At 41.6% G+C, this 27,808-nt stretch overlaps 1 protein-coding gene across 2 annotated transcripts; it reads left to right on the top strand.

Annotated features, from left to right (window-relative positions):
* Window positions 1–1,808: 1,808 nt before the first annotated feature.
* nfat5a (nuclear factor of activated T cells 5a) lies at window positions 1,809–27,808 on the top strand. Of its 2 annotated transcripts, none has more exons than XM_086208781.1 (12): window positions 1,809–2,123; window positions 11,587–11,715; window positions 16,722–17,382; window positions 17,568–17,751; window positions 18,280–18,470; window positions 18,560–18,732; window positions 18,996–19,130; window positions 19,262–19,314; window positions 19,434–19,566; window positions 20,260–20,444; window positions 20,535–22,635; window positions 22,787–27,808. In XM_086208781.1, exons 1-12 carry the CDS (start codon window positions 2,051–2,053, stop codon window positions 23,185–23,187), a joined length of 4,419 nt encoding a protein of 1,472 aa, XP_086064907.1. In that variant the 5' UTR covers window positions 1,809–2,050; the 3' UTR covers window positions 23,188–27,808. The 2 variants fall into 2 exon arrangements, with proteins under 2 accessions (XP_086064907.1, XP_086064908.1); XM_086208782.1 differs by lacking the exon at window positions 1,809–2,123 and adding an exon at window positions 16,102–16,164 and having other exon boundaries at window positions 11,637–11,715.

The raw sequence follows: 27,808 nt of genomic DNA, 5'->3' as shown, positions 1-27,808 counted from the left end.
GTAAATGTTTGGGTATTGCTTGTTCAGTTAGTACCCATTAGAAGTCAGTCTCAAGCACACAGTGAGATCACACACCAGTAACTCCAAACCACACTTCCCAGGATATCTATGCTTTAAACATGGAAAAAGCTAGTCGTAGAGTCTGGCAGCAGCACCATCCCCAGGTGTTCTTAAACCCATTTCCTGGAGACAGAAGACAGGAGGATTAGGAAAGCAAAGCAATACGGAGAGAGGAACATCAGTTAACCCATGGTTACACGAGACGGTTCCGCCGTCGTCATGCAGGCCTTATCAGTGGGTTGATGCCAAATAAACCTCAATACACTGCTCCAAAGATATTATCACATAGTAACTGGGGAAAGCACTGCTCATGATTTCAGTCATCATATTCTCCACTGCTGCACGTACTGCTGCAAAATGCAAAGACTTTGTGCAGAAAGCAGCGAGTGCAATTCTTTTAAAATGTAGATATGTATCCACATGACTGGCAATAGTGTTCATGGTGAGAATGCTATCATTTGTATTTCTCTCTCAGTGTGCCCGAGAATTACAAGCTGGCCCAAAACGTGTTTGGACTATTAATATAAGCAAGTTCCATTGAGTTTGATGGAATGCTCCTCAGCTGCACGATCTCCTCAAGCTCCAAGACATGCTGACAACCACTGGAGGCTCAACTGAAGACAACTGAGCCTGGGGAACTTGAAATACATACAAAATACACCGGTTAGTTTGTTGAAGTAAAACCTTTTGCTCATCAGATTTGAAAGTCACAGATATAGCCTAATATTTCTATCTTTTAAGGATATATGAAGTCATCATCCTTTTAAAAAATGTTCATTATAACATTTGCATTGCACCTCTGGACCAAGAAGGGGATCCCAATGGCTCCTATACGCTAAGTTATTCACCTCCTCCTGAGCTGCATAATTCTGGCCTCGGGCAGCTCTTTGCTGACAATCATGATGCTGGTTAAGTTACACTTTTCTAAAAAGTAAAAGGTAAAAATTAAAAATAAAAAGATTACGCAATGTTATGAGTCAATACACCAGTCGATGTGATGTGTGAATAGGCATATACACCAACAACTTGAAAAAAACAATTTTTCTTTTGTATGTAGATGATATAAGCAAGAGTACTCTAACGGTAAATAAACGGTCTTTGATAGTGTCAGTTTAAATACGGGCTTCATTTCAGTAAAAACTAATGGGAATCCTAACAAAAAGTGGGTCAACCATATGGACTCATAAGATTGTTCCTATTTTCTGTGGCTTCAAAAATGAGGGCTTTGTCTGTCACGCCCCTTCAGACTCAGGAGGGTCTCGATTAATATGAGACAAAATGGCGATTTGAACTTCCTGTGGAAGCATTTGCACAGTTTAATGTGAAACTGTAGTGATTGTGAATTGTTAAATTCAAAAATTAAAATAAATACAGTTTTACCACTTTCTTTTTTTACAGACTATCACCTGGACACAATCTAAGGAGGGTGAGCGGAATTAACTTCATGTAATTAAAAGGCCAAGGCAAAATAGGCTTGGCCCATCCAAAATTAAAATGGCAGCCTCTAAAATAACAATGAAAATAAATCAATGCCTCTTTCAAAGAAATCTGTAAAAAAAAATTAACACTACACATCTTGTGAAGGGAGGATTTAGGGCCATATTTGACCACATTCCTTGCATATCTTTTACCTAACAAACTGACATATACCTCTGCCATCTTCAACTGTTTCAATGCGCATGCGTAGAGGCAACAGAAAGGGGAGGGAACACTAGGTGGGCCGACCGACAGTAGTGTGTTTGTGTGTGTGTTCGTCTGAACGTAGCATGAAATGTGTCTCCTCAGCAGACACACACCAACGTGAGACGAACTAGATAACCGTTTTTTAGGGATTAAAAGTTTTCATTTTGCCTCCTTTAGGTTGTTTCAATGTTGTACTCTGTATATTAAAACATTCCGCTTTTAAAACGTAGTATTTATTGGCCAAGAATAACCGACTTCGTTTCTACTCAAGAGTGTCCGCTTCCCCTCCCCTCGATGAAGCACTGCGATGCCCTCTGATTTTATATCCCTCCTTAGCTCGGACCTCGACCTCAATTCCCCCAAATCTCTATACTCTAAAGGTAAGAGCTTGCTAAATAACCATTATGATGTCGAAACTGACCCATTTTGTCCTGGTTTAATTACAAGTTACACGAATGTCCTGATAGCTCTTGTTAAGCTGCTAGCTAGCAGTGGTTAGCCTTTCTGCTGTTAGCCAGCCTAGCTAGCTCAGTTAGTTAGCTACAATTGGCTTGTGTCTTGGCGACTTTTGGGGTGGTTAGCTGGTCATGTCACATGCGTGGAAGAGAATGGTTAGGTCGCTTGACTAATGATAACACAGGACAGATCTGACGCAATGTTGCTTGGTAATACATTAACGCTGGTCCCTAATATGTTTCTGGTGTGATTAGGTGCACCAATGGATAGCATGGTGTTAAATAGCTTTCACAGTTACAGCTAGCGACGGCTACATGAAGTCGTTGCCCAGCCACAGCATTTATTACTGGTGTATCTTTCTGAAACTGTAGGGGTCTGCGGAGGTTTAATTGTGTGCACATGTTATTTCTATTGTGAAAGAAGGTTGGGAAGTAGAGCTAGTATGTTGTTTGTTTGTCTTTTCTCCTCTTGTGTAGTTTTGTTGAGTGACATTGAACCGGTTGTAATGCGTGGAATTGAACCTGGTCCATTATCCTCACACCTTTTTTTTCCTCAGAGGAAAAGTGGCACTTCAAAGCTCAGAGCATATCACTTTTCCTGGCAGTGAAAGTGGTGTTGTCATAGGGGCCACAGATACCACCATTCATTGAATCTAAAGCACTCTAATGCAGTGTGGACTGTTGTCTGCTTAATGTTGTGTTAAATCTTTACTGTATCATCTAATGCAGAATAAACCACTAATAAATATTGTCATCTTTTGTTATGGATGTCAGCAGAACTTTGTCTGAAGGTTGGATTTCCGATTAGTACTAGCATGTAACTGTTTGGATAGCACTAACACTGGCATGATGCCATTGCATTATAAGTGGTTAAGTAACTCGATATACACATACTGATCCATTTTCATAAGGCATTGGTGGACAACAAGGTTTCCTCTGTTGTTTATTTTAGTTACTGGTCTTAGATTTTGCCGGTGGTTAAAAGACTGGCACGAACACTCATTGCAGCCTTTACCTGCCCTCTGCCTGGCCTGCTTGTCCTTGTATGGGGGCTTATGCTCTCGGAGAAAAGCTTTCTACGTGACCCTGAAATGCTAAGTTGAGCCTGACTTATGCTCTCATGTTTGTTTATTTACATCAGGAATTAGCTGTGGGCTTTTATAAGGGTCAAGGTAGAACCCAAGCATCAAAGATAGAACACACAATGCATATTGGATTGGATTGCCCTGCTCTGATCCGTTCTTACCATGCAATCTGAGTGATCTGATCTAAAGCAAACACCTCCAAGTATTGGCATCATCATATTCAGGGCAGTGGGAAAACGAATGTGACCTGGACCACATTGATGGACTGCCTCATTTTCTGATGTCCCTTGTGTCAGCAAAACTACATTTTTATTCTCCTCGGATGGGAGTTTTTTTTTTTGCTATTGCTTGATTATTATGGTTATTCTTATAACGCAATGTCTGAAAATTAGAAAAGCCCATACACTTATTTTATTATTGTGCTACAAAATTATGGGTAATATGGATTGCCTGGAGCATGCCAGGGTAAAGACCCAGTCCAGATTGTTCTGATTGATTTTGACAGCGGTGCATTGGTTCTCTGTAAACTGAGGTGATGCACATATTTATCTGGATTTGGAGCAGCAGATTAAGATCTGATTTCAAGTGGTCAACGGAGACACATGAGAAGATGCGTGGTAATGCCTGGTGTAAACTCACACAGACCTACAAAGAGTTGATAAAGTGAGGGCTGGCCGTTACGAGAAAAAAATGAATGTCACAATATTCAGAGAAGCCCCTTTAATGTCAATTGTCAGTGTCTGAAATTACTATCTTCCTCGGTTTGGAAAATCATGTCACAAAATCCAATGATCATCATATTGGTTCTGCAGTATAGTATCCAATGTCATTTTACCTGACATTTTAAGCCTTTCCATAATAATTTGGTGAGGAGTCTGACCTAATTTGCATTTTGAATACCAATTTCAACGGACTGGATCTTTCAGGTTTTATGTTAATGCCAGGTTTTAACAGGATCGTAAGCCAGTTTTGATAGCTAGAATACACTGCACCATTTTTTTGGAATTGCCTAGATCACACACATTTATAGCTTCTGACTTTCCTTCACCAACACACTTTTTTGAGCTTATCAACAGAAGATCCTGATCTGGGACAAATCACAAACCGTGTTCAAATGTGTGTGTGTGTGTGTGTCCTGTAGGTACTTGACAGACACATCCCTGATAACATAACAAATGTCTGGCTTTGTTGGCTCTGCATTTGAGAGTAAATCTGTGCATGTGAGTGATTTCAGACTGACAGGTCAGCTATGGGGTTTGCAAACTTACAGAGTTCAGCAGTGTTCAAAGGTCTTTATTCTCAGACTACAATATGTGTCTGGATGCTAGGGGCAAATGTTTTCAAAGTTATGCGTATTGACATGAAACCCTATCAGTGTGGATGTAGGGTTGGTAATTTTTTTTGTCTATTTATCCCTTTTTAATCACATCCCCATGTTTTGGGCCAAAAGAGCAAATAATCTCATTATCCTAGTACAAAATAGCGCAATTTTGTTTTCAAGGATCAATGCAATTTTATTATCCAACTAATAAAGTAAGGAATCCCTGCATGCCTGCCAGTTGATTATCTCAACAACTGTTGTCAACCTTGCTGTGAGCATTTTGGGTATCTCAGGAAAGTGCAGTGCCGAGTTTGATGTCGATTGGATGAGCTGTTCTCTTTTTTTGGACCCGAAAGCTGCTTTTTGTCTGTTGGGTCACTTTGTGATTGGATGGCTTGATGATAGGGTCAGAATGAGATGACAGTAAGGGGTTCAGGATAGCGTTGACGCCTGATGACAGCGCTACACAACTGATTACCCCGCTCCTGAAATAGGGGCATGTGCACTTCTTATACTAAAACTTCCACAGTCTGTGCATCCAAATATTTTCATTGCATTACTGAGCAGTATCATTTTCACTTATCTCTACTAGAAGTCAACACCGGAAACATGAAATGTATGTTCAGTTTTTTTTACCTTGCTCTCTTGGTACATCTGTGCCTAAATATTTCTGTTGCTCTGCAAGTTTACATTTGACTGACTGTCACCTGAGATCTACAAAAGAAATGGAACTTCTTCTGTAAATAATCCTCTGAAAAGCATGCAGCCTCACAGCATTTATTGAAACATCCATCTCTGTAGGTGTGTGTTTATTTACTTTATCTCTCCTACCTAGTAGTGTCAGAATCTAAGGCAGGGTTTACCACCACTGTGTTTGTGTTTTAGGAAGGCTAGACCACATATGGCATATGTTGGGAAGGAGGCTGATGTACGTGTTAGTAATTTGGTTATAATGTCATCTGACACCACTGCTCTGGCTAATTCATCTCTTCTACGTAAGCAGGCACACAGAGAATTAAAGGCACCACCTGACAGAATATTTATTTATTTGAGATTGTGTAAAAAGTCACAAATGGCATTCTTTGTGGGTTGAATGCAGTGAGTAGCTCTTTTGTCTGTTGTCTGGCTTGGGCATATCGTTGTGTGTTCAAGAGTGTAATTAAAGACACCATTGTTAAGCACTGAGATACTTTTCTTGGTCTGCATATTTTTTCATTTGTAACAAAAACATAGCCCTCGTGAATTGTCTATTCATCTGTCATCCCCCGTCTTTGCACCGAGCCAGCTGCAAAGAATAAAAATGGACTGGTGGCCTTGCCATTTGGCCAAACTTTGTAGGCATGTGAAATATGAGCCGTGCATAACTATAAGATGAGATCATCCTATTGTTCTAAGTATAGGTTAAATTCAGCCTGCCCCTAGTTTGCTAGTGTGTTAGTTTATTGTTTCAGGCGTACCATGTCCCCAGCAGGTAGAGCTTTGAGCATGAAGTTGTACAGATGTCATCTGACTTTTATTAAACAAATAAAAAACGTCACTAAAAGCTTTCAAGGTTGATTCAGAATATTCATTTGGGAATAGTGGCTACTTTACCCATTATTTTCTCTTGTAAGTAACCTCTCTAAAGGTTTTTTTCTGTTATCACAAGTGTAGGGAAAGTGAATTAATTGCAATGACAACATCAGCTGTTGAAAGGCAATGATGATATTAGTTTGACAGTATATCGACTTGTGAACTACCATGAAGTGTGACAGCTTTGAGGAATCACATTTTGTATTCAAAGTTAGAAAAAGATGGTGAATTTTCTGTTCATGTGAATGAAGACAGTGCAACACTTTTGGTCTAAGTCCTGACTTTAGTATGATGTCAAATGAAACATCAGAAACATACTAGAGCTGAACTCTATATAGAAATAATATCTAAACTAAATCATATCTATAGCCTGCAATATATTCAAATATATGTCAGTACAACATTTACTAAAGGCAAAATATGTGTTAAAATACCATTATAAATGAAGTGTTTGCTGCTGATTTCCTGGCCTTCAAATGGTATTCCACAGATGTAAAAAGACATCTGTGTTTTTTACAGAGCCCCGCAAAAATCTCACAATTATCTTTATAAAATGTCTCCATTGACAAATGTGATCCAAGAGTGATAATTCCTTCAAATATTGTGAATCAAATCACAACTGCAATTTAGCACTTAGTTTTTTTTTTCCCAAACTAGATATTTGGTCATCTGTCAACATTTTTTGATAAAAATGAATGCATGCATCTTGTCACTGGCTTGCTTTGATAATTTTTTTTTGTGTGGGGGGTATTATTCACCATTGTAAACAAAATATTTTATTGATACTTTTTCAGTATCAGTTAGCTTTTTGACTGCTTTGTTTTTTTCCCTGAACCACTCCAGTGTTTGTAGGAAGGGTGGGAATATTCAGGTATTTCACTGTTTCGATTTTAGGATTTTCTCCCGCTTATCCATTAACGGTCATGGAGGGGCTGAAGCCTATCCCAGCTGCCTTCGGGCGAGAGGGAGGGTTCACCCTAGACTGGTTGCCAGTCCATTGCAGGGCCAAAACATATATAGACAGACAGACAGATCATTCACACTCACATCCACACCTACGGTCAATTTAGGGCGGGTTTCCACTGGCTCATCTCGGCTTGGGTGGGGTTAGTACGGGTGCGTTTCCACTTGCACTGGGTCTCACGTCAGCGCAGGTGGACTCACAGGCTGCGAGTTCCCCTGCATAATTTGTATGCAACACAACAGCAACAATGGACGACATGGAGGCAACATTATGCCTGTTGCTCGGTCTGAGGTTTTTGCTTAAACTAAAAGTAAGGGACGACTGACAGACAGGCAAGGCTTCAAGCTGTGAAACAGAACACCCAAGAAAAGTATAGAAGACTTCATCAAGCGATCGACCAGTATTCCATCGAAGCCAAAATGATATGAAGTAGACGATGTAAGCGGGTAAATTACCCAATCAGCATCCCGCTTAGTGTTTACGTCACATTTTAGTCCCCGTGCGGCTCACTTGAAACCCCAGTAACAGTTAGTACCGTGTTGGGGCCAGTGGAAACGGGGCCAAACAGACCCCACTCGAGCCAAAGTGAGCCAGTGGAAACACACCCTTAGAGTATCAATTAACTTAGTCCCCTCTTGCATGTCTTTGGACTGTGGGAGGAAGCCGGAGTACCCGGAAAGAATCCACTCAGGCACAGGGAGAGAATTATTATGTGAACCAGAAATGTATTCATAAATCAATTATTGATGGATGCTGATCATCTATGAATCTTAAGTTATGGTTTCTACATGACGATCAAGGGTCATTTTTGCCCTTTGAAATCACAAGTAGGCTCTCGATTGTCCCAGTTGTTTTATTCCGCTCCACATTGTGCTCGTACATTTGGGAGAAAATCTTCCGTTACACCTGCCACTGTCAAAGTCTGAGATGACGCAACAATTAAACGGAACTGTGGAATTTAATTTTTTTCCAAGTAGTTATTATTATCATCAAAACAGACAACACAAACGCACTGACAATATAATCTCTGCAGTGGCTGCAGCCACTAGTCATAAAAATCAAAGCAAAGAGAGCTGCACAGTCTCCACACACTGTGGAGCGTGCCTTGTGTATACAATATAAATCTGTGGAACACAATGTTCTGTTATTCTACAGTATTGTCTGTAATTTAGTTCCCCTTTAGTAGCAGCCCACATGAAAAAAACAACCAATGTCTGAACAATGAATATCTCAATCTGTTGGTTTGCTGCTCAGTCTGTCCTGCATGCGCACACAAACTCATGCTTTCTTTACACATTCAACAAAGCACAATGACACAACTGAAAGGTTATGGTGAGGATCACTCACACTTTGCTTGTTCTGTACAGACCACATCACATTTTTTGTGGGCCACCTGAAAAGAATTAATAAGAATCTCTGGTCATACTTAGATATGTGGATTACTTTGACTCCTTATTTGGAAAAAGCACTGCTGATGGGTTTCTCAAATGTACTTTTTTGGCACTTGGAGCTGCAGAAATCTGATTGATTGGATTTTCTACTGGAAATGACCTCAATTCCTCTGGATGGATAAATAAGTTTATTTGTAATGCTTAGTAACCCTCCATCTCAGTTCCCTAGGTTTAACCTGTGTCTGTGTTTTGTTTTTTGTTTTTTTTTAAACCGCTGTGCTGTGGTAACTTTATGTTGTCAGTCTCTCAACAGCATCCCAGACGTCACTGAAGTGTAGGATCATGTGTCTTGCCAGTTTCAACATTCTGCTGGTGCTAAGTCATAGCTGGGTATCAGATGACTACTACACATGCTTAGTGCCGCCTATGCACAGCTGAAATAATCATGTCAGGGTGTTGAGACGTCCCTGTTTCTTAGCAACCAGGCTACCTACAAATCTGTATATCATCTACCAACTGTGTTTCATGCCATGGTGGCTGCAGTATCAAAAATGGTCTCTGTGTGTTTGATGATGTTAGTCATCATGTTTGATGGCTTATTGAATTTATCATCGGAGACCTTAAGTTATTTGATTTGGACTGCAGATTTTTTTATAGAGTTGTTTTGATACTGAGACCCAGATCTGTGGAGGACTATCTGTATCAAGTTCAGTGGTCGTAGTAGTAGCAACAGTACTGCAACTTGAGGCAAGTATGCAGTAGGCATGTCACAATGCCAGAAATTTGATAGTCTGTGCCAACACCACTGAATAGTGGTGTCTGTCAGTCAATTCCTTCTCTTATTTTTCTTTCTGCAGTTTAGTTTGTGTCATTTAATGTAATAACGTAATAATTAAAGGTACCAAAGCAATGGCAATGTGCCATGTCAGTGTGATTGATACAAATATTCCTTCCCAAATTCTCTGTCCAATAAATGAAGGAGTTCTGCAGCTGCATGAAAACTAACTGGACCGATTGAAGTGTGTACCAAACTATCAAAGTAGCAACTCATCCACTGATTCAGATCCAAGTGAACAGAGTGTAGGTGTGAGAGCCCCCCAAACTGACAAAAGCCAAGCTAGTCAACCTTAAAGGTCGAGCTGACTTAAGTGAGTCTGATTGGAACTTGTCACTTTCTTTGGCAGTTGCATTTGATGCAGGAACTTGGCTGAAGTCTTGAGGAGCAGTAGGATTTATTTGCTGACAAATGACCCTAACCGTACACATACAGGTCCGTGTCTGGCAGTAGCATTATTCATTGAGTAGTTTTAGCTCACTCTACAGCAGACAGGTCTTCGGCGCTTTAGCTTCAGGAATATTTCTTGGTTCACGCGGTCACTCTCTCTAAACTGGGATCACATCACAGTTCACCGGTATAAATCCTGCAGTGTCTGTCTCCAAGCAGCCTGGTTGTTACACCTGCTCTTACCAATATTGTTAGGGGCTGGGCACACCAGCTGCTGGACCTGATTGTATTTGCCATTCTCTTTTCTTTATTCTTGTTCTGATTACCATGTTCACATGCGTGACAATAAAATGAACTTTGCACAGATGTCCAGTCCCTTGGCTTGTCAAATAGCTTTGCAGGTCAGTAGTCCTGAAGGTGGCGCTACAGCAACCTTTTTAAGGTGAAAAACTGAATATAGATTTCAATCCACTGCAGATGTAGACTTCAACTTTATAACTTAAAGAAAAAAGAGAGACAAAACATTCACATTTATCTAGCTAAGCCAAGGTTTGAAATCTGTCACTGTTTTTCTCAAAGTTCTAAAACCTTTATTCTCCAACCTTTTTTGTACAGTTGACACCAAACTTCTTGACTGCATCTTTACAATGTTCTCCATAAATGAACCCGATGGATTTATTATTTATCAAAAACTTGAGCGCACAGTGAAGTAAAATGTCTCAGTGCGAATAGCTACTGCAAATTGTCACTTAATTCCCAGTGTTCATGAAGAGAAGATAAAATCGAACATTTTCATTTCATGGTAGATATTTGATGGAAAATTTCAGAAATTTACTTAAAAAACTGAATTAAAATATGTTTTGAACTATGTAAGCAATAACAGTCAAAAGATAATTGAGCCTCTTTAAACATCTGTTTTTCACATCTGGAACAATCAATCAATGAAGTATTACGTTATAGGCATCTCTAAATTGTATAGACAAATCACTAAAATTCAAAGAATTTTCTTTCAATAGCTGTAGTTTAGACACTTGTTTGAAACCAGCCATTTCACACAACACATAAGTCAAACTACAATATCCACAATCCCATAGCATTCTTTCCACATCTGGTTCCAATACTCATCTGCTCTATTTCATGGGCTGCCTTGCACACCTTCAGCTCCTTACTGAGTAAAGCGGCTGTCTCTTAATCAGAAACCTTCTGGTTTAGTTCTAGGCTCCCCCATGCAGACGTTGTGGTGCCTCTTTAATTCAGAGGACTAAAAGTTGTTCATTCCCATCTGTCTGTCTCCTCTTCCCCCCTCACCTCCTCCTCCTCAAAATGCCTGATTGCATGAGGAACATGCCCAGCCCCAACTCATTGCTGTGTTGTGGTCCAGTAACATTATGTTCTCCAGTACCTGGTGCCATTGAAGAAGCCAGTATTAAGAAGTCTTGGAAGTTTTGGTATCAAATTGCTACTAACATTGGTTCTTGACATTCCTAGTGTGCAACTGCTTCTCCTTTTGGCCATAATAATGGCTACCTGGTAAATACGCTGCTTGGTGAATTCAACAGCAACAGCAAATTGAGGTATTTGTTCTTCTCTTAAAATGATGAGCAATTGTACCAGAAATGTGGCTAATTTCAGTGGCTTTACATTCATAATTTTTAGAAATGTACAAGGATCGACGCTTGAGGTCAAAACTATCAGAGAAATTGCAATTCAAGAGGTGTGGTGAGTTTTTGTTTAGTTTAATGACCCTGCAGTTTGGAAGAAGAAAAAAAAGCATTAAATGTATGCTTCCGGTGACTTTATTCAATCCCTTTTCCTCACCCTGTATTGCAGAGTCGGTATATGACCTCCTCCCCAAAGAACTCCAGCTCCAGCCGTCGTCCACCCAGACAGACCCAGCCACCATGAGCCAGAAGAGTGGGGGAGAGGCAGGGCCTCCCCCCTCGGCAGCCTTGGCTTCAGGTGAGCCACCTACTCAGCTGTGAAAAACCATGATCTGGGATCAGGTTACCCTTACCCTCAAAATGATTCCCTAAAACAGTTGGGGTAAAAAAACAGACAAGACATTTTATCAGCGGGGCAACTTCACCCTTTCACCAGTTAGAGACAAATATATGTGGCCGTGTCAAATCTACATTGGTAAATATAGTATTTGTATTTCAGCAGAAGCATTAAATACTGACGGCATTAAATGTACTCAGGGTTTCCACACACAAGCCTACAGACATTTTTGGAAGCGTGAAAGCTGAGTTTTACCTTTCTGGCTTGTGTTTAAATGACTAGTGTGTAGAATAGAGGATATGCTATTGGCAGAAATTGAAAATTTTTTTAGCTATGTTAAAATTGATTCTAACTATGATTTCATCGTGCATGATCTCTGGAAACAAAGAATAGTATACATTTAATTTGATGACGTAAAGGAGTCCTCTCCTCATGCTATTAGACATGGAGGCTTTTTTCATACTTGTTGAAATGTTATTAGTCATACTTAGTGCTGCACCCTCCCTTAAGCCAAATAATATAGAGATTGTTCTGGTCTTCTTTTTTTTTTTTTTTTTAAGTGTTTTTCATCAGGGAATGCCTTCACGTAGAGGCTCTATATCTTTTGGTCATGTTGTTTAAACCACGGACAAGCTGATCATGCTGGAACTGGCCATCCGTCATGGCACCCACAAAATCCCTGCACAAATGATGAGAACAGAGAGGATGCAGGGAGAAGTGTTGAGTGAAGAGAACTGGGGTCAGACCTATGTCCAGCCAGAGATTTGAAATCGTAAACCCCCCTTTGTAGCTATGTGCGACATGCAGTTGCTGGACCTGTTGCGTGTTTCACAGGGATATGGCTACAGGAAGATACTTTAGTTCTCATCACTATTCGCTACCACTGTCAGCTTTTGAAGATTTCAGGTAGACGGGAATAAATCAGAGGGCAGCTGCCACTACATTCATATTATGTACCTATGTAATTATTGACATTCCCCCCACCACTTAACCAGTATCTCTATGTGATCTGATCCCTTCTGTTACTAAGGTACTCTGCTCCCCAGTGCTTTCTTCTTAATCTCTAGGGACTTAAAACATGCAAGACTAGATAATTATTTCATGAACTGAATGTTAACCAACTAAAATCCCTGTTGAGATCAATTATGCATTTTTTTCTTCTTCTGATTCAGAAGAAGTGGTCGCAGATGTTACCTACACCATGTTTTGACAGGTTTGATGAGCCAAATTTTGAAAAATGCAGGATCATACAATACTCATCCTGCAGGCCATCATAGCATCTTGTAAAGGAGGCAAAGGCAAGGGAATGCAATCTACAACTCATCCGCTAGATGTCTCTAGTTCCCACACACTTATCTTTGGAAAATATTTAGGGATTTTTACATATTTGGATAACTGAGTTCTATGGGGAAAAGGAAAAACCCTTATTGGATATCTTTCACATTGTTTTGGTTTGTCTGGGGGTTAGGCTCTCTGACCTGTCAGTGTTATGTCAGGTATTTTAAGATGTAAATTTGACAAAGCTCTTACAACCCTAGTAGTATAGTGTACACTTATTCTGTATGTAGGCGTTTGCTGTTGTCCTGTACTACAACTACATACATGCCCGCTGCTTTTTACTTAACCAGTTATACAGTTAACATAGTTACTTAATTAACCAGCATCCCCTAGCATCTACATTGAGAATAAAATGTTTCTACAACCAGTGAAAATAGCCTGATTTTGTGCTGCAAAAATGAAACCAGGATGATTTTTTTCTGCCTCAACTGTAATTCATCACAAGGACATCCAGTCATACATTCAGTTGTTTCAGATGCAGGTGTGTTTGAGAGTATACCTTGAGTCATGAAGACTTAGCTCAAGCACACTGCTCCGACTCAGCATCAAATTTGATTTATCACAACATTTTGGTCCCTCCAGGCCTTCGTCAGGTGTGTTTTTGGTGTATTTTAAACACAACTAATGAAGGTCCAGAGGGACTGAAATGTGTTTAATGAATTTTGAGGCTAGAGCTGTGCTTTTTGTGAGTTTAGCTTAATTGGAGAACTGCAACCTATAAAGTGAAAAACAATGAGAACAATATTGGGGTCATGTACCCATTAACCCTTTTCCCTTAAAATTATAGTTTTTGTTATTTATATGTAGTAATTTCTCTCTTTAACAGTAGAAAAGGTTCTTAAGGATTTTATCTCAGTTTAGTATTTTCGTTTCATTCATTTAATGATTTCTTGTTTACTTAAATTCTACTGTAACTAAATGCTATTGACTGACTGCAGTTTAAGAGTCTCAATTATTTATTTGTACTAAAAATCCATACAAAGTTCTCTTTCCTAGAAAGCTTTTGCTTTGAATAACAGCTCCTAGAACTGTTGAGTTTGCATTAAAAGCATGCTAACATAGCTTATTCTTTGTCATTTCACTCGCTTCGTCAGCACTTGTACCTGTGATGCTTGTGCTTCATGGTTTTGTGTCACTTGGCTTCTTAGGCATTTGCAAAAATAATTTTGTGTGGACCACCTTTACAGATAGAGCAAAAACCCCATTCACCATGTGCTCAAGCAGCTAGGAACTGAGAAAGCTGACATTAAGAACACTCCGATGTGTCAAAAACTGTATCGCCAGTAAAGTAATATTAAATGGCTACTTTTGGCAGAAGGTCACCTAAATCAGTTACACAAAAACCAGCTACGTAGTGAAGACAAATCTTCATAAATATAAAAAATAAATACATCTGTAACTCCATGATAACCTGCGCTAAGTGCAACTTAAATTAAAGGTCAGATAAAACAAAAAGGTTGTAATCCTGTGTCACATTTCTTCTTCTTTTATTTTTGATTTATGCCAAATATGTCAACAAATCAGTATTTGCATTTTAACAACAAAATCCCTCTTTTCTCTTCCTGTTAAAACAATTGAACATTTAATGACTCATTCTGCACCAAGGGGTGTGTAGTAGTTTGCATCCAATGTAAATGTTTTCTCTGATTTTAATGGCACCTCCCCTTTCCATCATGTGATTCACTGCAGAAAGCCCATAGACGTGTGATGATATATGTGACTGTTCAACTTGTGGATAAATTGTTTTGGTGGTCAAACAACCCCAGCGAAATGTGTGATTGTTTCACAGTCACGATATTTGCTCCGCTTCGTCTACCGTCAGAAAGATGGATGCACAAAAAAGGAATTATTTATCCATTTTCATTAACCAAGAGCCAACATCAAACAGCAGTTTCAGAGGTTGCAACCCTCTGGTGCTTGTACTTTTATCATGTTAGGGCCGTTATGCATATTCATTGTTACTGGCTAACGTAAATGCCAGTCAAAATCCTTGACAAGGTCCTATCTAGCATAATGATTGTAGCTGGGGGGGGGGGGGCAAACAAAAAAGTTTTTTTAACAAAAAAGTGTCTTGTGCATGAGCAAGTATATTTCTGTCTTAAACTGCTCCCACTCTTCTAGTGGGTTATTATGAGTTTGCCATGTGTTGAGTGTTTTCCCACCACAGGGGCTAAAACTTTATTTCCCAGTTGTTTAAGAACACACTGTCAAGCAACCTTCAGACACTTCATGTTTTGACAGTGTATTAAAGAGTTCAAATTCAAGAGTCAGTGATGCTTTGCTTTTCAGTTACATCATTTGTGTCAGTATTATATGCCTAAGTTAAAAAAAAAACATTACTTTCCAAAGTTTCTAAAGGTTTCAGCATTGTCTGTAGTTAGGTTTTGTTTTACAATGACATAACTGCGCTGGAATCAGAAGCAGCCTTTTTACATTTGTCATTCACAGGTATTCTCATGTGATTGTAGGTTATTAGGTAGTTTGGGGTTTAAACAGAATGTTCTCATGAAAACTAAATGATAAATTTAAAAAAGTTTTTTTTTTTTTAAAGCAGCTGACAAATTCAGAAATACTGAAGGATGTCTCTGTATGAAACAGTGAAGTTGCCCTTAGAAATTGTTGGACTGAACAAGATAAATTTGGTCTGATCTTGGATCATGGTTCAGGAGAGCCAACATCAGTACTTGGGAACATTTGTAGTCCGGAGTTTCATCTAAAGAGCAAACTAATTGGTCAACAGCGCTTTTTAGAGCGCGCTTCTGTTTATGCTACTTTTTCACTATCCTGTCTGACACAGCTGGCCCTAAGCAGTGCTGATCAAAAGCATGACTACTGTAATGTCCCTCAGATCATTAACATACACATGCTTCCAAGTGTCTAGAAATAATCAACCTCCAAAGATAGAGCTCCCTTCACTATTTTAACTCATCAGATTTACTGATTGACAGAAGTTGAGTCTTGAATGATCAGCTCTCTTGTTGCTCATTGGCTGTCTCGTTTTTATTGCAGGAAGTTCCCTCTGAGGCAGGGAGTGTCTGCATATAAAATGGTCTGCAGTTCACTGCTCCATAGGTCAGAGGCTTGTTTATTCTGTCTCCATGGCTACGCTCAGTCCCAACCAAATCTTCCAATTGGCATGCGCAAACTACTTTTTACTACTGAATGCACATTGCACAAAGTGTATTGTAACCATGGCAATTCTGGCAAATTTAATTTGGCGCCACATTACTGGCTTGCAAATTTGGCTGTACCAGAAAGTTTGACCAGATTTTGTTATGTTTCTTTCTGGCAATGTGTATGTAACAATTTGTAGCTTGCTTTTGTTTTTGTAAACAAAGCATGTCAGTTTTGTCACATTGATTTTAATTGAGAAAGGTTTTGTAGGAATCAAAACATTGTGGGACCTATAGTACCCTTCTCAACTTTAACTTCAGAATATTTGATCAATGCTTGACGGCTCTCGCATGCACAGTGAGGGCATACGACTCATAACAGTCTTTTGAAATTAGAGTTGGGAAGAGGGGAGATCAATACAAATCATGCACAAATTCAGCTGCTTGAATGGGACTGCTAGCCTGCTCTGTGCTGAACATCTGTACTAATGCATTTATCTGTATATACTACTACAGATGCCACCTCTTCCACCTCCAGCCCTTCTGCCTCTTCCTCCTTGGCCATGGGAGCCCCATGCTCTGGCCTCTCTACTGGCCCCTCTACCTTATCCTCAGACCACCTAAAGGTTCCCCAGCTTCTCCACTCCACTGGAGGGGATGGAGCTGGAGCTGGAGCTGGAGCTGGAGCGTCAGAATTGCACGTTATGGAGGGTGCTGTATCTGCCCCAAACAGAAGCAACAGTGGAGCAAACACTGCAGCAGGAGATGCAGGGTCAGGAGTTTTGTCAGGGCTAGGAGTCCAGCAGCCTCAGAACACCCCTTCAAAACGGAGGCCTGTGTTGAGCATATCCCCACCACCTGAGGACCTGTTTGATGACAGCCAGATGTCTTGTCAAGAGGAGCCCGCTATATCTGGCCCAGCAGGTCCAGACTCTGAGCATAGCAGCAGCATGTGGGCTGATGACTCTGTTTCCAACTTCAGCTTGATCAGCTCAATCTCCTACAACGACAACACTGAGGTGCCACGCAAGTCTAGAAAACGCACCCCTCGCCAACGACCTGGCCCCAAGCCTGCTCCCCCAGAAGACAGCATGGATGTGTTTGATGCTGATAGCGCCAAGGCACCTCACTTTGTTCTATCCCAGCTGGGCCCAGACAAGACCAGTTCTATGACCAGGTGGGGTGATCCTTGACCAATACATACTCTGTTGGCATTCAAACTGCCTGTCATATGCATGTCTCTCAGTTTGTCTGTTCTTCGGTGGGGACACGCTAAAATTTGATTAATTAAGTGATATCTTGAGCAGTTGAACTTTCCTTAAGCCACATCACGATCCTCATGTGATTTCTTTTGCCCTGCAGCTCTCTTGAGTCAGGGAGTGCTGTGAAGGCTGGGTCGCTGTCAACTCAGTTCCCCCAAAGAAGTGACGGGAAGGAGCTAAAGATCCTGATGCAGCCGGAGACCCAGCACAGAGCTCGCTATCTGACTGAGGGCAGCCGTGGTTCTGTGAAAGACCGCACACAGCAGGGATTCCCTACCATCAAGGTTTGACAAAGGAGGCCACGCTGCTTCTTGAGATGGGAAAAATGCTGACATCCAAGTTGAAAGTTAATGAATAAGGCAGTGTGAAATACTGTGCCCCACAAAAGAATACACATTAAACTTGAGCATATATTTCTTTTGACCTTGTCAGAAAACAGAGTTGCGTAATTTTATCTGCTCAGAAAATTGTTTTGTGACAAACAGTACCAATGATAAACCAACTCAGACTACAGTCCCTCTCTCTACCAGTGATAAAACCATTCCGGGAAGTGTAAGAATGGCACTTGCTTTTTGATAATTTGGAAGACAACCTGCAACTCCTCCGCTGCGGCTGATGGGTGACTAGCAGATAAAAAAATTATGGCTGGGTTACATCGACCCTAGTTGTGAGAAGCACTTAAAGGCAATACTCTGAAATAAATGAAATTAAATCGGAGATGTTTGAAAAACTACTTTTGAACCAAAACTGTCTTTGTCTTACTTGTATGTGTGAGGTCAAGTATTTCACACTGTTTCCTTTTTTCCCCCCAGTTGGAGGGTGTGAATGAACCCGTTGTTCTGCAGGTGTTTGTAGCAAATGATGCAGGCAGAGTGAAGCCACATGGATTCTACCAAGCATGCAGGGTCACAGGACGCAACACTACTGCTTGCAAGGAGGTGGACATTGAGGGCACCACCGTTATTGAGATCCCTCTGGAGCCCAGCAATGACATGACACTTGCGTAAGGCGTTATTTTTTGATGGTCATTCAGTATTTCTGTTCATACCATTGTTCCAGACATGATCAGTTCATTTTATTGTGTTTCTACAGGGTGGATTGTGTGGGAATTTTAAAGCTTCGTAACGCAGATGTGGAGGCCCGTATTGGTGTGGCAGGGTCCAAGAAGAAGAGCACCCGTGCCAGGCTGGCCTTTAGAGTCAGCATTCCCCAACCAGATGGACCAGTCCTCACTTTACAAGTCCCCTCATCACCCATTCTCTGCAGTAAGTAGTTTGAGCACATTAAAATGAAACAAAAAAATTGTATCTGTCTCAAAAAAACAAAAATAAAGCTACCTTTGCTTTTAAACAGCTTCGCTGTGGCATTTCTGCTATTTGGTTGTTTGACTTGCATCAGACCTTTTCGTATGATGTCTCCAGAAGGTTTTGTGGTCATGAGACCAAAGACATTCTTAGATTTTATTTCCTCTTGCCTCTTCCAAACACTGCTGCAGTTCTGATTCTTGATTTCATCTGTCCTTCCTTAGCCCAGCCAGCAGGAGTGCCAGAAATACTGAAGAAGAGTCTTCACAGCTGCTCGGTTAGAGGAGGAGAGGAAGTTTTCATCATTGGAAAGAACTTTCTCAAAGGAACCAAAGTTATTTTTCAGGAGAACACTTCAGGTGCTTTAGATTGTTGTTGTTGTTTTGAACGTATTTCAATATTTCTTACATGTAATTAGTATGAAGAGTTTCTGTGTAGAAGCCTGTGCTAGTTTGAAGACCAACATATTTAATCTGTGTTTGATTTGTAGATGATAATCCCTGGCAAGCTGAAGCGAACATTGACATGGACCTTTTCCATCAGGTAAATGCAACTGAATGACACGTATATGCCCCGGATTCTGCCTATCAAACCTGCCTGTTATTATTGGCCGTCCTTATTGAAATTTAAGAGTTATGATTTTGATTTCTATTGTTCTCCAGAATCATTTGATAGTGACAGTCCCTCCATTCCACAACCAGTCAATAACTTCTCCTGTGTCTGTGGGAATCTTTGTTATGACCAATGCTGGAAGATCGCACGAAGCCCAGTCTTTCACCTACACTCCAGACTCAGGTACAGCTTTTATTTCTGTTCACCCACATGAGAATATTGCCTCTGGAATTGGAAGCCTCTTATACATCATTTCACAAGTTGTTAATATGTCCCAGTCCAGTGAAACTGTGACCATATTATTGCTGTAGGGAATATTTTACCTCTGTCACTGAAATACCAGAATAATAGACATGTCATAGAAACGGGAAGCAAGAAAATTCACTCGACACCACTTTGTCTGATTTGATTTGAGTCCTCACTCTACACTGGTATCTTGAATTTGGGGGGGGGGGGGGGGGGGGGGGCTTTGCTAACTACATGATTGAGCAGTGATCAGCATATTAGAATGCCAACACATAGAGACAGACAACCATTCACACTCACAGTCACACCTACAGTCAATTTAGAGTATCAATCAGCCTCGTCCCCTCTTGATGTCTTTGGACTGTGGGAGGAAGCTGGAGTACCAGAGAGAACCCACACAGGAACAGGGAGAACATGGAGACTCACACAGAAAGATCCTGTGCTGGAGCCGGGGCCTGAACCTGGAACCTTCTTGCTTGATGCGATGGTGCTGACCACTGCACCACCGTGCTGCCCGAGCTTCAGACATGATATGTTGAAATATTGTGAAGCTTAAGATGAAGACTTCAGTTAGGTGCACAGACTTCTCATAAACATGTATTTGTCCTTTGTTTCTTCTCCTGCCTGAAGCTGACAACTCAAATGCCCAGACAATAAAAACAGAGGGATCTTCCCTGGTCACGACGTGTATATTTGATGGCCAGATCAAATCTGTGTCCTCTGATCGAAACGACTGCTCTGGGCAGCCTTCCAAACGGCAAGAAGACACACCAATGGAAGTGTCGAGCAATCCACCATCCACAAACGTCTTCAAGGTAAGACTTTGATATTTTTAAAATCAAAAGAAATGCAATCTGTACTTAGTATTAGAAGTAGATAATAACAGTTTTTGTGTCATGCGTTAGCCTTCCCCCGACCCCCTTGTCTCCGTGCAGCAGACCCTAGAGCTCAGCTCTAGCCCTCATCCAGGTGGAGAGTCTTTTCAAAGCTCAATGCCCCTCCAACCTGAGGACGTGGATCTTCCCCAAGTGTCTCCTGTCTTCCCTAGTCTTGAGTCACTCAGCTCCATGCAAAAGCAAGACATCGCACCCACAGCCCCCTTCCCAGTGTCTGGAGACCCCACTATCCCCCCTGTGACACCAGAGGTCCCTCAGCAGTTCCTCAGAGACCCGCAGGAGAGCTTGACCCCTGAAAGTTCCAACAATAGTGGGGGGGTTGTGGTTGTAGCTTTGCCCCAGATATCAACTCCCTCTCAGGCCCAGCCACAACAGTCACAGTCTGTATCCTTATTCCCCCAAGAGGGAGTGGCCCAGCTGGAGAGGGCAGTTCGGGAGCTACAGGCTGGAAGTAACACCACACTCCAACAGGTTTTGGAGGCAGCTGTTGCCCAGCAGCAGCTAAACTCTGTGCTGTACAGCCCTACGCCATCTGCAGACTCCCTTCAGCAGCATGTGCAGGAGAACATGAACAGCCTTAGATTGGGAACCACAGATAATTCACTGTCACCACAGCAACAGCTACAGATACAGCAGCAGCAGCAGCAAATGCAACAGCAGCAACAACAAATACAACAACAATTTCAACAACAGCAAATCCTTGGTAGCTTACAGCAACAACAGCAAGTCATTGAGAACATGCAAATTCAACAACAACTTATATTGCAGCCACAAGACCAACAACAACTGCAACAGCAGCAGCAGATAATTGAGAATATTCAACAGCAACATTTGCAACAAAATCAGCAACAGCAAGTCCTTAACAACATTCAACTACAAGACCAGCAACAAAATCAAATGCTTAGTAATTTACAACAACAACATCAACTACAACAGCAGCAGCAACAACAGCAGCAAAATCAGGCCTTCAGTAGTCTACAACAACAACAGTTACAGGAACAGCAGGTCTTGGAGAATTTACAGCAGCATCTTCAGGCTGAGTTGCTCCAGCCCCAGATCCACTCCTCCCCACAAGTGCAGCAGCCAGTCACCCTCCTTCAGCAAAGTAGTGAGCTCCTCACCATCCAGACCAGCTTCCCCTCACAAGCTCCATCCCACACCTCTCCCCCACAGCAGCTCTTCCAATCCCCCAGGCCTCTGACAGAGACACAGGGCTCCCAACAGCAGGTTCAGGCTGCCTTGCTCCAGAATACACTGACAGTCCTGACTAGTGGCAGTCTTAACTCAGAGCAGCAGTCCACAGGGTCAACCCTGTACCTGTCCCCAAACCCTCAGTCGCAACAACAGCAACAGTTGGCTTTCATCTCATCAATGGAGACCTCTACCAGCCAGGCCCAGTCTGTTGCAATGTTCCAGAACCAGCCCCAAGCTCAGCTTTCCCAAATGCAGCAACAGAGCACCCCCATGGAGCAGCAACAGTCTCCACACCAAAACCAACAGCCACCACAGCTTCCAATTGGCCAGCAGGGCTCTTTATTCCAAAGTATCCCAAACCACTCACAGGCTAACCCTGTCCCCCAGAGCCAGCTCCCCCAGCCCCAGCAGACCGGTCTGCTCCTCTGCACCACTGATCTAAACCCCCAGGCTATTCCCCCAACTATCCTATTCAGCACCCAGACTCAAGGCCCTTCACCTATGACTAGCATTAGTGTTGGAATTCCCCAACCCGACGCAGCAGAGCCCATGTCCTTCCAAGACCAGAGCTCCTCAGGCAGCAACTCAGCGTCCACTCAGAACCAACAGCAGAGCCTGTTTCAGGAACAGCAGCCCATGCAAGTGGGCCCGAGCTCCAGCAGCGTCCCAAGCAGTCAACCTGTGGAGCTTTTCCTGCCACAGACATCTCTGTCCAGCCTGCAGAGCACTATTGGCTCACAGGAGCTAAACAACCAGGATCCGGCCCCTGGCACCACAATCTTTGTGGTGCAAGGAGGTGTGGGTGTGGTCGCCAGCCCTGGCCAGCAGCCCCCAGAGCAGCTCTTTCAGACAACTGTGGGTGAGAATGTGGCTCCACGAGGACAAGCAAACCTGTTTGTGTTTGGCATCCAGAATGGTAAGATCATTTGGGCTCCTCCTCCTCTCCAAGTCACATGATTTTGGGTGAAGTCACTGCTGAAGTATAGATCACAATTTAGCCGTAGATATTAAATTGTACATGTCCAGATGTTTTCTAACTTATTCTTTCCGAATGCTTTTCCTCTCAGACACACCCCAACTGCTCAACTCCTCTGGATCTACCTTGCCAGCTCAGAACCAGGCCCAGAACTCCATGCAGCCTCTCTTGGATCAATCCATGGCTCAAACTGCATCCTCAATGCCAGCCGCCATGCACAGCAGCTTACAAACCACCCTTCAGGCGCAAATGCAGTCCAGTTTAGAGAACGCCATGCAGACCAGCCTACAGAACGCAATGCAGACAAACACACAAGCGGCTCTGCAGTCCAGTTTACAGGCAACCATAGAGACAAGCCTGGCAACTCCAATGCAGACCAACTTACAGACACAGATCCCGAGCAGCTTACAGAATACATTGCAGGCATCAATGTCTGCCACGTCCAACATGGAGAAAATCGAGGACCTACTGGAAAGCCTACAGAAGCAGTGATAAACGTGTGTCTGGACCATGTGGCCAGGAGAGGGCGTGATATGTAGCCGTGAGTCATTCATCCTCAGATCAACAGACAGACCAGTGGTGCGTGGTGTTTTGTGCCAATGCCACAAAACTTCAAAAAAATATATATATATTTAAGAATTAAAAGCCCCCTTTTAACTAAACCCCCAAATTATGAGATCGTGTAACTCCTTTTTATTAAATATTTATCATAAATTATAGCCTTCGTACATCCATTGTCCTTGAATTGATGAACCAGCCTGTGTTATTACCCCTCTTGCAGGATCAGAGAGGCCTGTAATAGCTGCTTCATCCATCAAAAAAATGCAGTGTTTTCTTTTCTAGAGTGTTTAAATGTGAGCCGAAAAGATGGTGTAAAAACTGGAAAGGCGTGAAGTGTTTGCAGGCAGAAGACAGGCTGAATCTCATTTTGCAGGGTGCAAACTCCAAGCTCAGTCCACACAACCTCTCCAGAGAAGAACACGTTCCTACCGTGACAGTTTGCATATGTAAGCAGTTTGACTGAAACCTACTCTAAGAGTAAAAATTAAATGTGAATGTCTGTAGAATGTTTTTGAATCCCTTCCTATTTGCAGGCACCGAAGCACACACAGTGAGAGGGAGGGCAGTTAAAATAACCAAATGAATGAACTCTAGATGTCAAAATGGGCTTTAAGTACATCTGGTATTGTATTGCGCGCGAGCACCCCCCCCCCCCCCACACACACACACACACACACACACACACAGAACTCTCACCCCACCCATGTGCAGTCAAGTTTAACACTCGTAAATGAGATTCACCCTGGTGAATAATGTGACTTGGCCGTTTGGTCAGGCGTCTCCCAGTGTTCCCAGGCCTCATCACTGGGTTTGTGGAAGCTCGGAAATCTTTAAAAGAAACTATGAAGTTTGTGTATCTTTGTTTTGAAGACGTTTGTAACCCTTACTAAGTCAGTGTGGACAGACAAAAAAAAAAAAAAAACAACCTTTCCACTAGTGACAATGGAGTGTTGTGTGGTTTTATAAACATTTTATCTCAAGCACTTTATAACCTCTTTTGTGTAACCAGCTAACCCTTATATCCGTCCACAGCTCTCTGCTGACAGTTGAATTTCTACACAGAGTCATCAGTTTCAAATAAGAAAAACAACAACAAATCAGTTGTGTTTTAATACATCTTAACCAAGCTTTTTATTTACATTTTCTCATGTCATTTTTGAGGTCTGGACAACTTTGTATAGAATGTCTGCTCACTGTTGGATCCCTCCTTGTGCTTGGTCTCAGTGGTCCAGTCAAGTCTGTCTGAAAAATGGGGAAAAAAAACAAAACAAAAAAAAAGAAGAAGACAGCGAGTAGTCCCACTAAAACATTGACCTTACTCAGTGTTGGAGTGGTACTCAGGCCTTTTGGTTTTACACTGACAAAAACACTTAAAAATACTGATTAGTTTGTGTATTGAAATGAAGGATTTTCATCATGTTGCTATTTGTACTATGTACTTATCTGTCAGTTGAGACTGTTCAACCTTCTGTTGTTCGATATTTAAGTTTTTTTGTCTCAGTGTTGGTATCGTGTGCAGGCTGGTACCATGTGAAGTTGGCTTCCACTACCCGTCCCTAATATTGTGAACAGGGAGCCACTGGTAGAAGACATCTCTGTTACATAGAGGCTGCCATTTTGATTCTATCTATGGTGCTATGTACAGGGGTGATGGACGCCTCTGATGTTCGTACTTTCTACTTATATCAACAGCACCGACATGATTATTGTTAAAGAGTTGAGTCATAAAGAGCTGGCTGCTGTTGTGGGATCAGACTAGAGTGCACCCAGGCGTACCAAAGCTCCTGCTGTCTTGACTCGGCACCATCTTGTCTCATACTTGTCCTTGCAAATCCCCTCAACATGTTTACTTACTCATTTTTAGAGGAACGCAGCGACTGTTTTGGGAACTGGGTTATTTGCTTACCTTCTCGGAGCCAGAAAAGAACATCGACACCCTTCTCTCCTCTGTGTGGCAGTGACCCACCAAGGCTAGCTGACTGCTAGTTAGCTTAGCACCTTGTTTGATTGGGGGTGGGAAGTTTTAGCCTACCTGTTCAAAGTCATTACATACACTTTTCTAAACAGTATTTGCGCGCATTGATGCAATGACAGTTGTGCTGTTTTCATCATGAAATGAGACATTGCCATTTTTTAAAGCAGACACATTGTTGGAACGACTCACCTGACTGGGCGCAGGGATTTATTGCAGCACCTCCTTAAAGCTAGACAAAATGTTGAGGGTTAGAAGAGCAGCTGCTGCTAGTAATCACGGTCGACTTTGTTAGAGGAAATCCTGAACCTCATCTTATTTGATGACTTTTGACTTATGTATGCTAACACTTACCACCCACTACCATTCATGATGTTAAGCTAGCTAGCAGTCTAGCTCTCTACTGCTTGTACAGAGGAGGGAGAAGGGCGTCTACCTTGCTGTCTGTCTCTGAGGAGGAAGACACATAATGGCGTTTCCTAAAAAGTCTGCGTGCTAATTAAAGTTATGCAGCTCTTACATAGAAAGCAGTTCAGCACGTTCAAGATTTACAAGGTAGGTGAAGGTACGTTAGATTCACGGATCAGTTGAGCGCTCACTAACCCTTTCCACTAATTCGATAACTTTTTTTTTTTTTTTTCCATGCAAAAATAACACTGCTGTACTTTCCATATCTGCAACAGAAGCCTATCCGGCATTATCAAATAGCCAACTACTTTGACAGTGACTGATGTTAGAATAGCAACGCTCTCATATGCATTTGTTTACATTTTCATAGTCAGACTATTTTGTCCTGCAGCTGTTTAGTGATCCATTTTAAAGTAACTTATCTTTTTTTAGAATTTTGTATCCATGTATCAAAAAAAAAGAGAAAAAAGTAGAGTATTTTTGTAAAACTATAAACTTTTTGGTTCATGCTCATAGCAAAGAATATCATTGTTTCTGAAATGAAGCGCAAGTTTATTGTGAAGTGTACGAAATTAGTAAATCGAGTGGAGACCGAGCAAATGTGCTGGAACTGAACTCTTCTATTTTAACAACGGATTTCCTAACTTGTATAACCGAAGTGGGCTAGGTTTCTGGTTGTTGATGCTGTTTTGGAGGTTTTTCTTCTTCTTCTTCTTCTTCTTCTTCTTCTTCCTCTTTGTCGTCATGCATCTCAAATGGCACTTTGACTCATCCATTAACTGTAGATCAGGTTAGTCGTGGTGTTTCCAAGCATTCCATTCCTCTTTGGGTCGAGAAGTTAAGAGCACATAATGCTGCGGAAAGATGTGTGGAACAGTTTATGCCTCCTAAAGCCATACCAACACAGAAAGTCAACCTGTGACTTCAGTTTCATGAATGTAATTCTTACCTCATGGTGTGGACACATCGGACCAATTACAGTTTAAGAGAGCATATATTTTGAGGCGAGAAGGGGGAGGGGTGGGGGATGGGTGGCACCGACATCGTCATTCGTGTCACTGTACATTGCGTCTTGGATTGTGGTGTATTTTCATGGTATTGCGTCCAGTCGGTTCATTCTTTTTTCCTTTTTTTTTTTCTTTTTTTTTTTTTTGAGCGATCCAGGTTGCTCGAGTCTGACACTTCAAATAACCACCTGGGGAAAACAAAACAACAACAAACAAACAAACAAAAAAAACTGAACCGTGTGATTTCATGGTGGTGAAAATAGCACACAAATCTTTACACAAAACCAGTTTTGTCCTTCAGTCATGTAAGTGAATATCCACGTATATTTAAATGTGAAATATACTGCAGGGGGTATCTTGAATTTCAATTGTGATGCTTTCAACAGAACTTTGTGTGCCTTGATTAACTCGAGCGTTTCTCTCTGCTGTGTTTACTGACGTCCCTTTTTTGTGTCGTTATTTAGCTCCTTCGATCCTCCACCGGGTCTCTTTTTAAATCAGGATGCTATTCAGTGATTTGACATTTATTTCTAAACAAAAGCATAACCATAGCGCACACTGGTATATTTTAGTGGTAACAATCTTTTTTTTTCTCTCTCTCTCTCTCTCTCTCTCTCTCTCTCTCTCTCTCTATGGAAACAAGATATCAGTTATTATACTCCACATAATATCGTGCAGCTTCACCAGTGAATCGTCAACTTTGATTTTGTTTCTTTTTTCTTTTTTCATGCCTCATGAGATTTGTACAAGTGAGGTCAAAGGGACGAAATAGTGGAGAATGTTTTACGGAAAGCTTTTCTTGTGTTGATGTGCTTGTCAACATTACTATTGTTGCTGTGAAATGCTTGATTAAAAAGGAGCGACCATGATAAAAGTTACTGTTAATTGCCAATAGTGTGAGCTGTATCTTGTGTGTAATCAGTTTCGCTCACTTCTCCTAGTTTGCTTTCGACTTCACATCCTTCGTCAGTTCTGTTGTATCCGTTCTGTGTAGCTTGACATTTAGTATCTAGCCTTACAACCCTGCAGTAGGGATAATGGTCGACCCCCTCCGTGTGTTACCATACATCTGAACTATTATTAACATGTACTTTGCCTTGGTCTGGACATTTGTATACTCTTCAGTTTATATCTGTAATCCTGCTGCTACATTAAATGAATTAAT

The sequence above is a fragment of the Aulostomus chinensis genome, chromosome 7 (assembly GCF_037954235.1).
Source record: "Aulostomus chinensis isolate RoL2024-O1b breed Wild chromosome 7, RoL_Achi_v1.0, whole genome shotgun sequence".
Taxonomy (NCBI): domain Eukaryota; kingdom Metazoa; phylum Chordata; class Actinopteri; order Syngnathiformes; family Aulostomidae; genus Aulostomus; species Aulostomus chinensis.
This window is presented reverse-complemented; position numbering and strand designations above follow the sequence as displayed.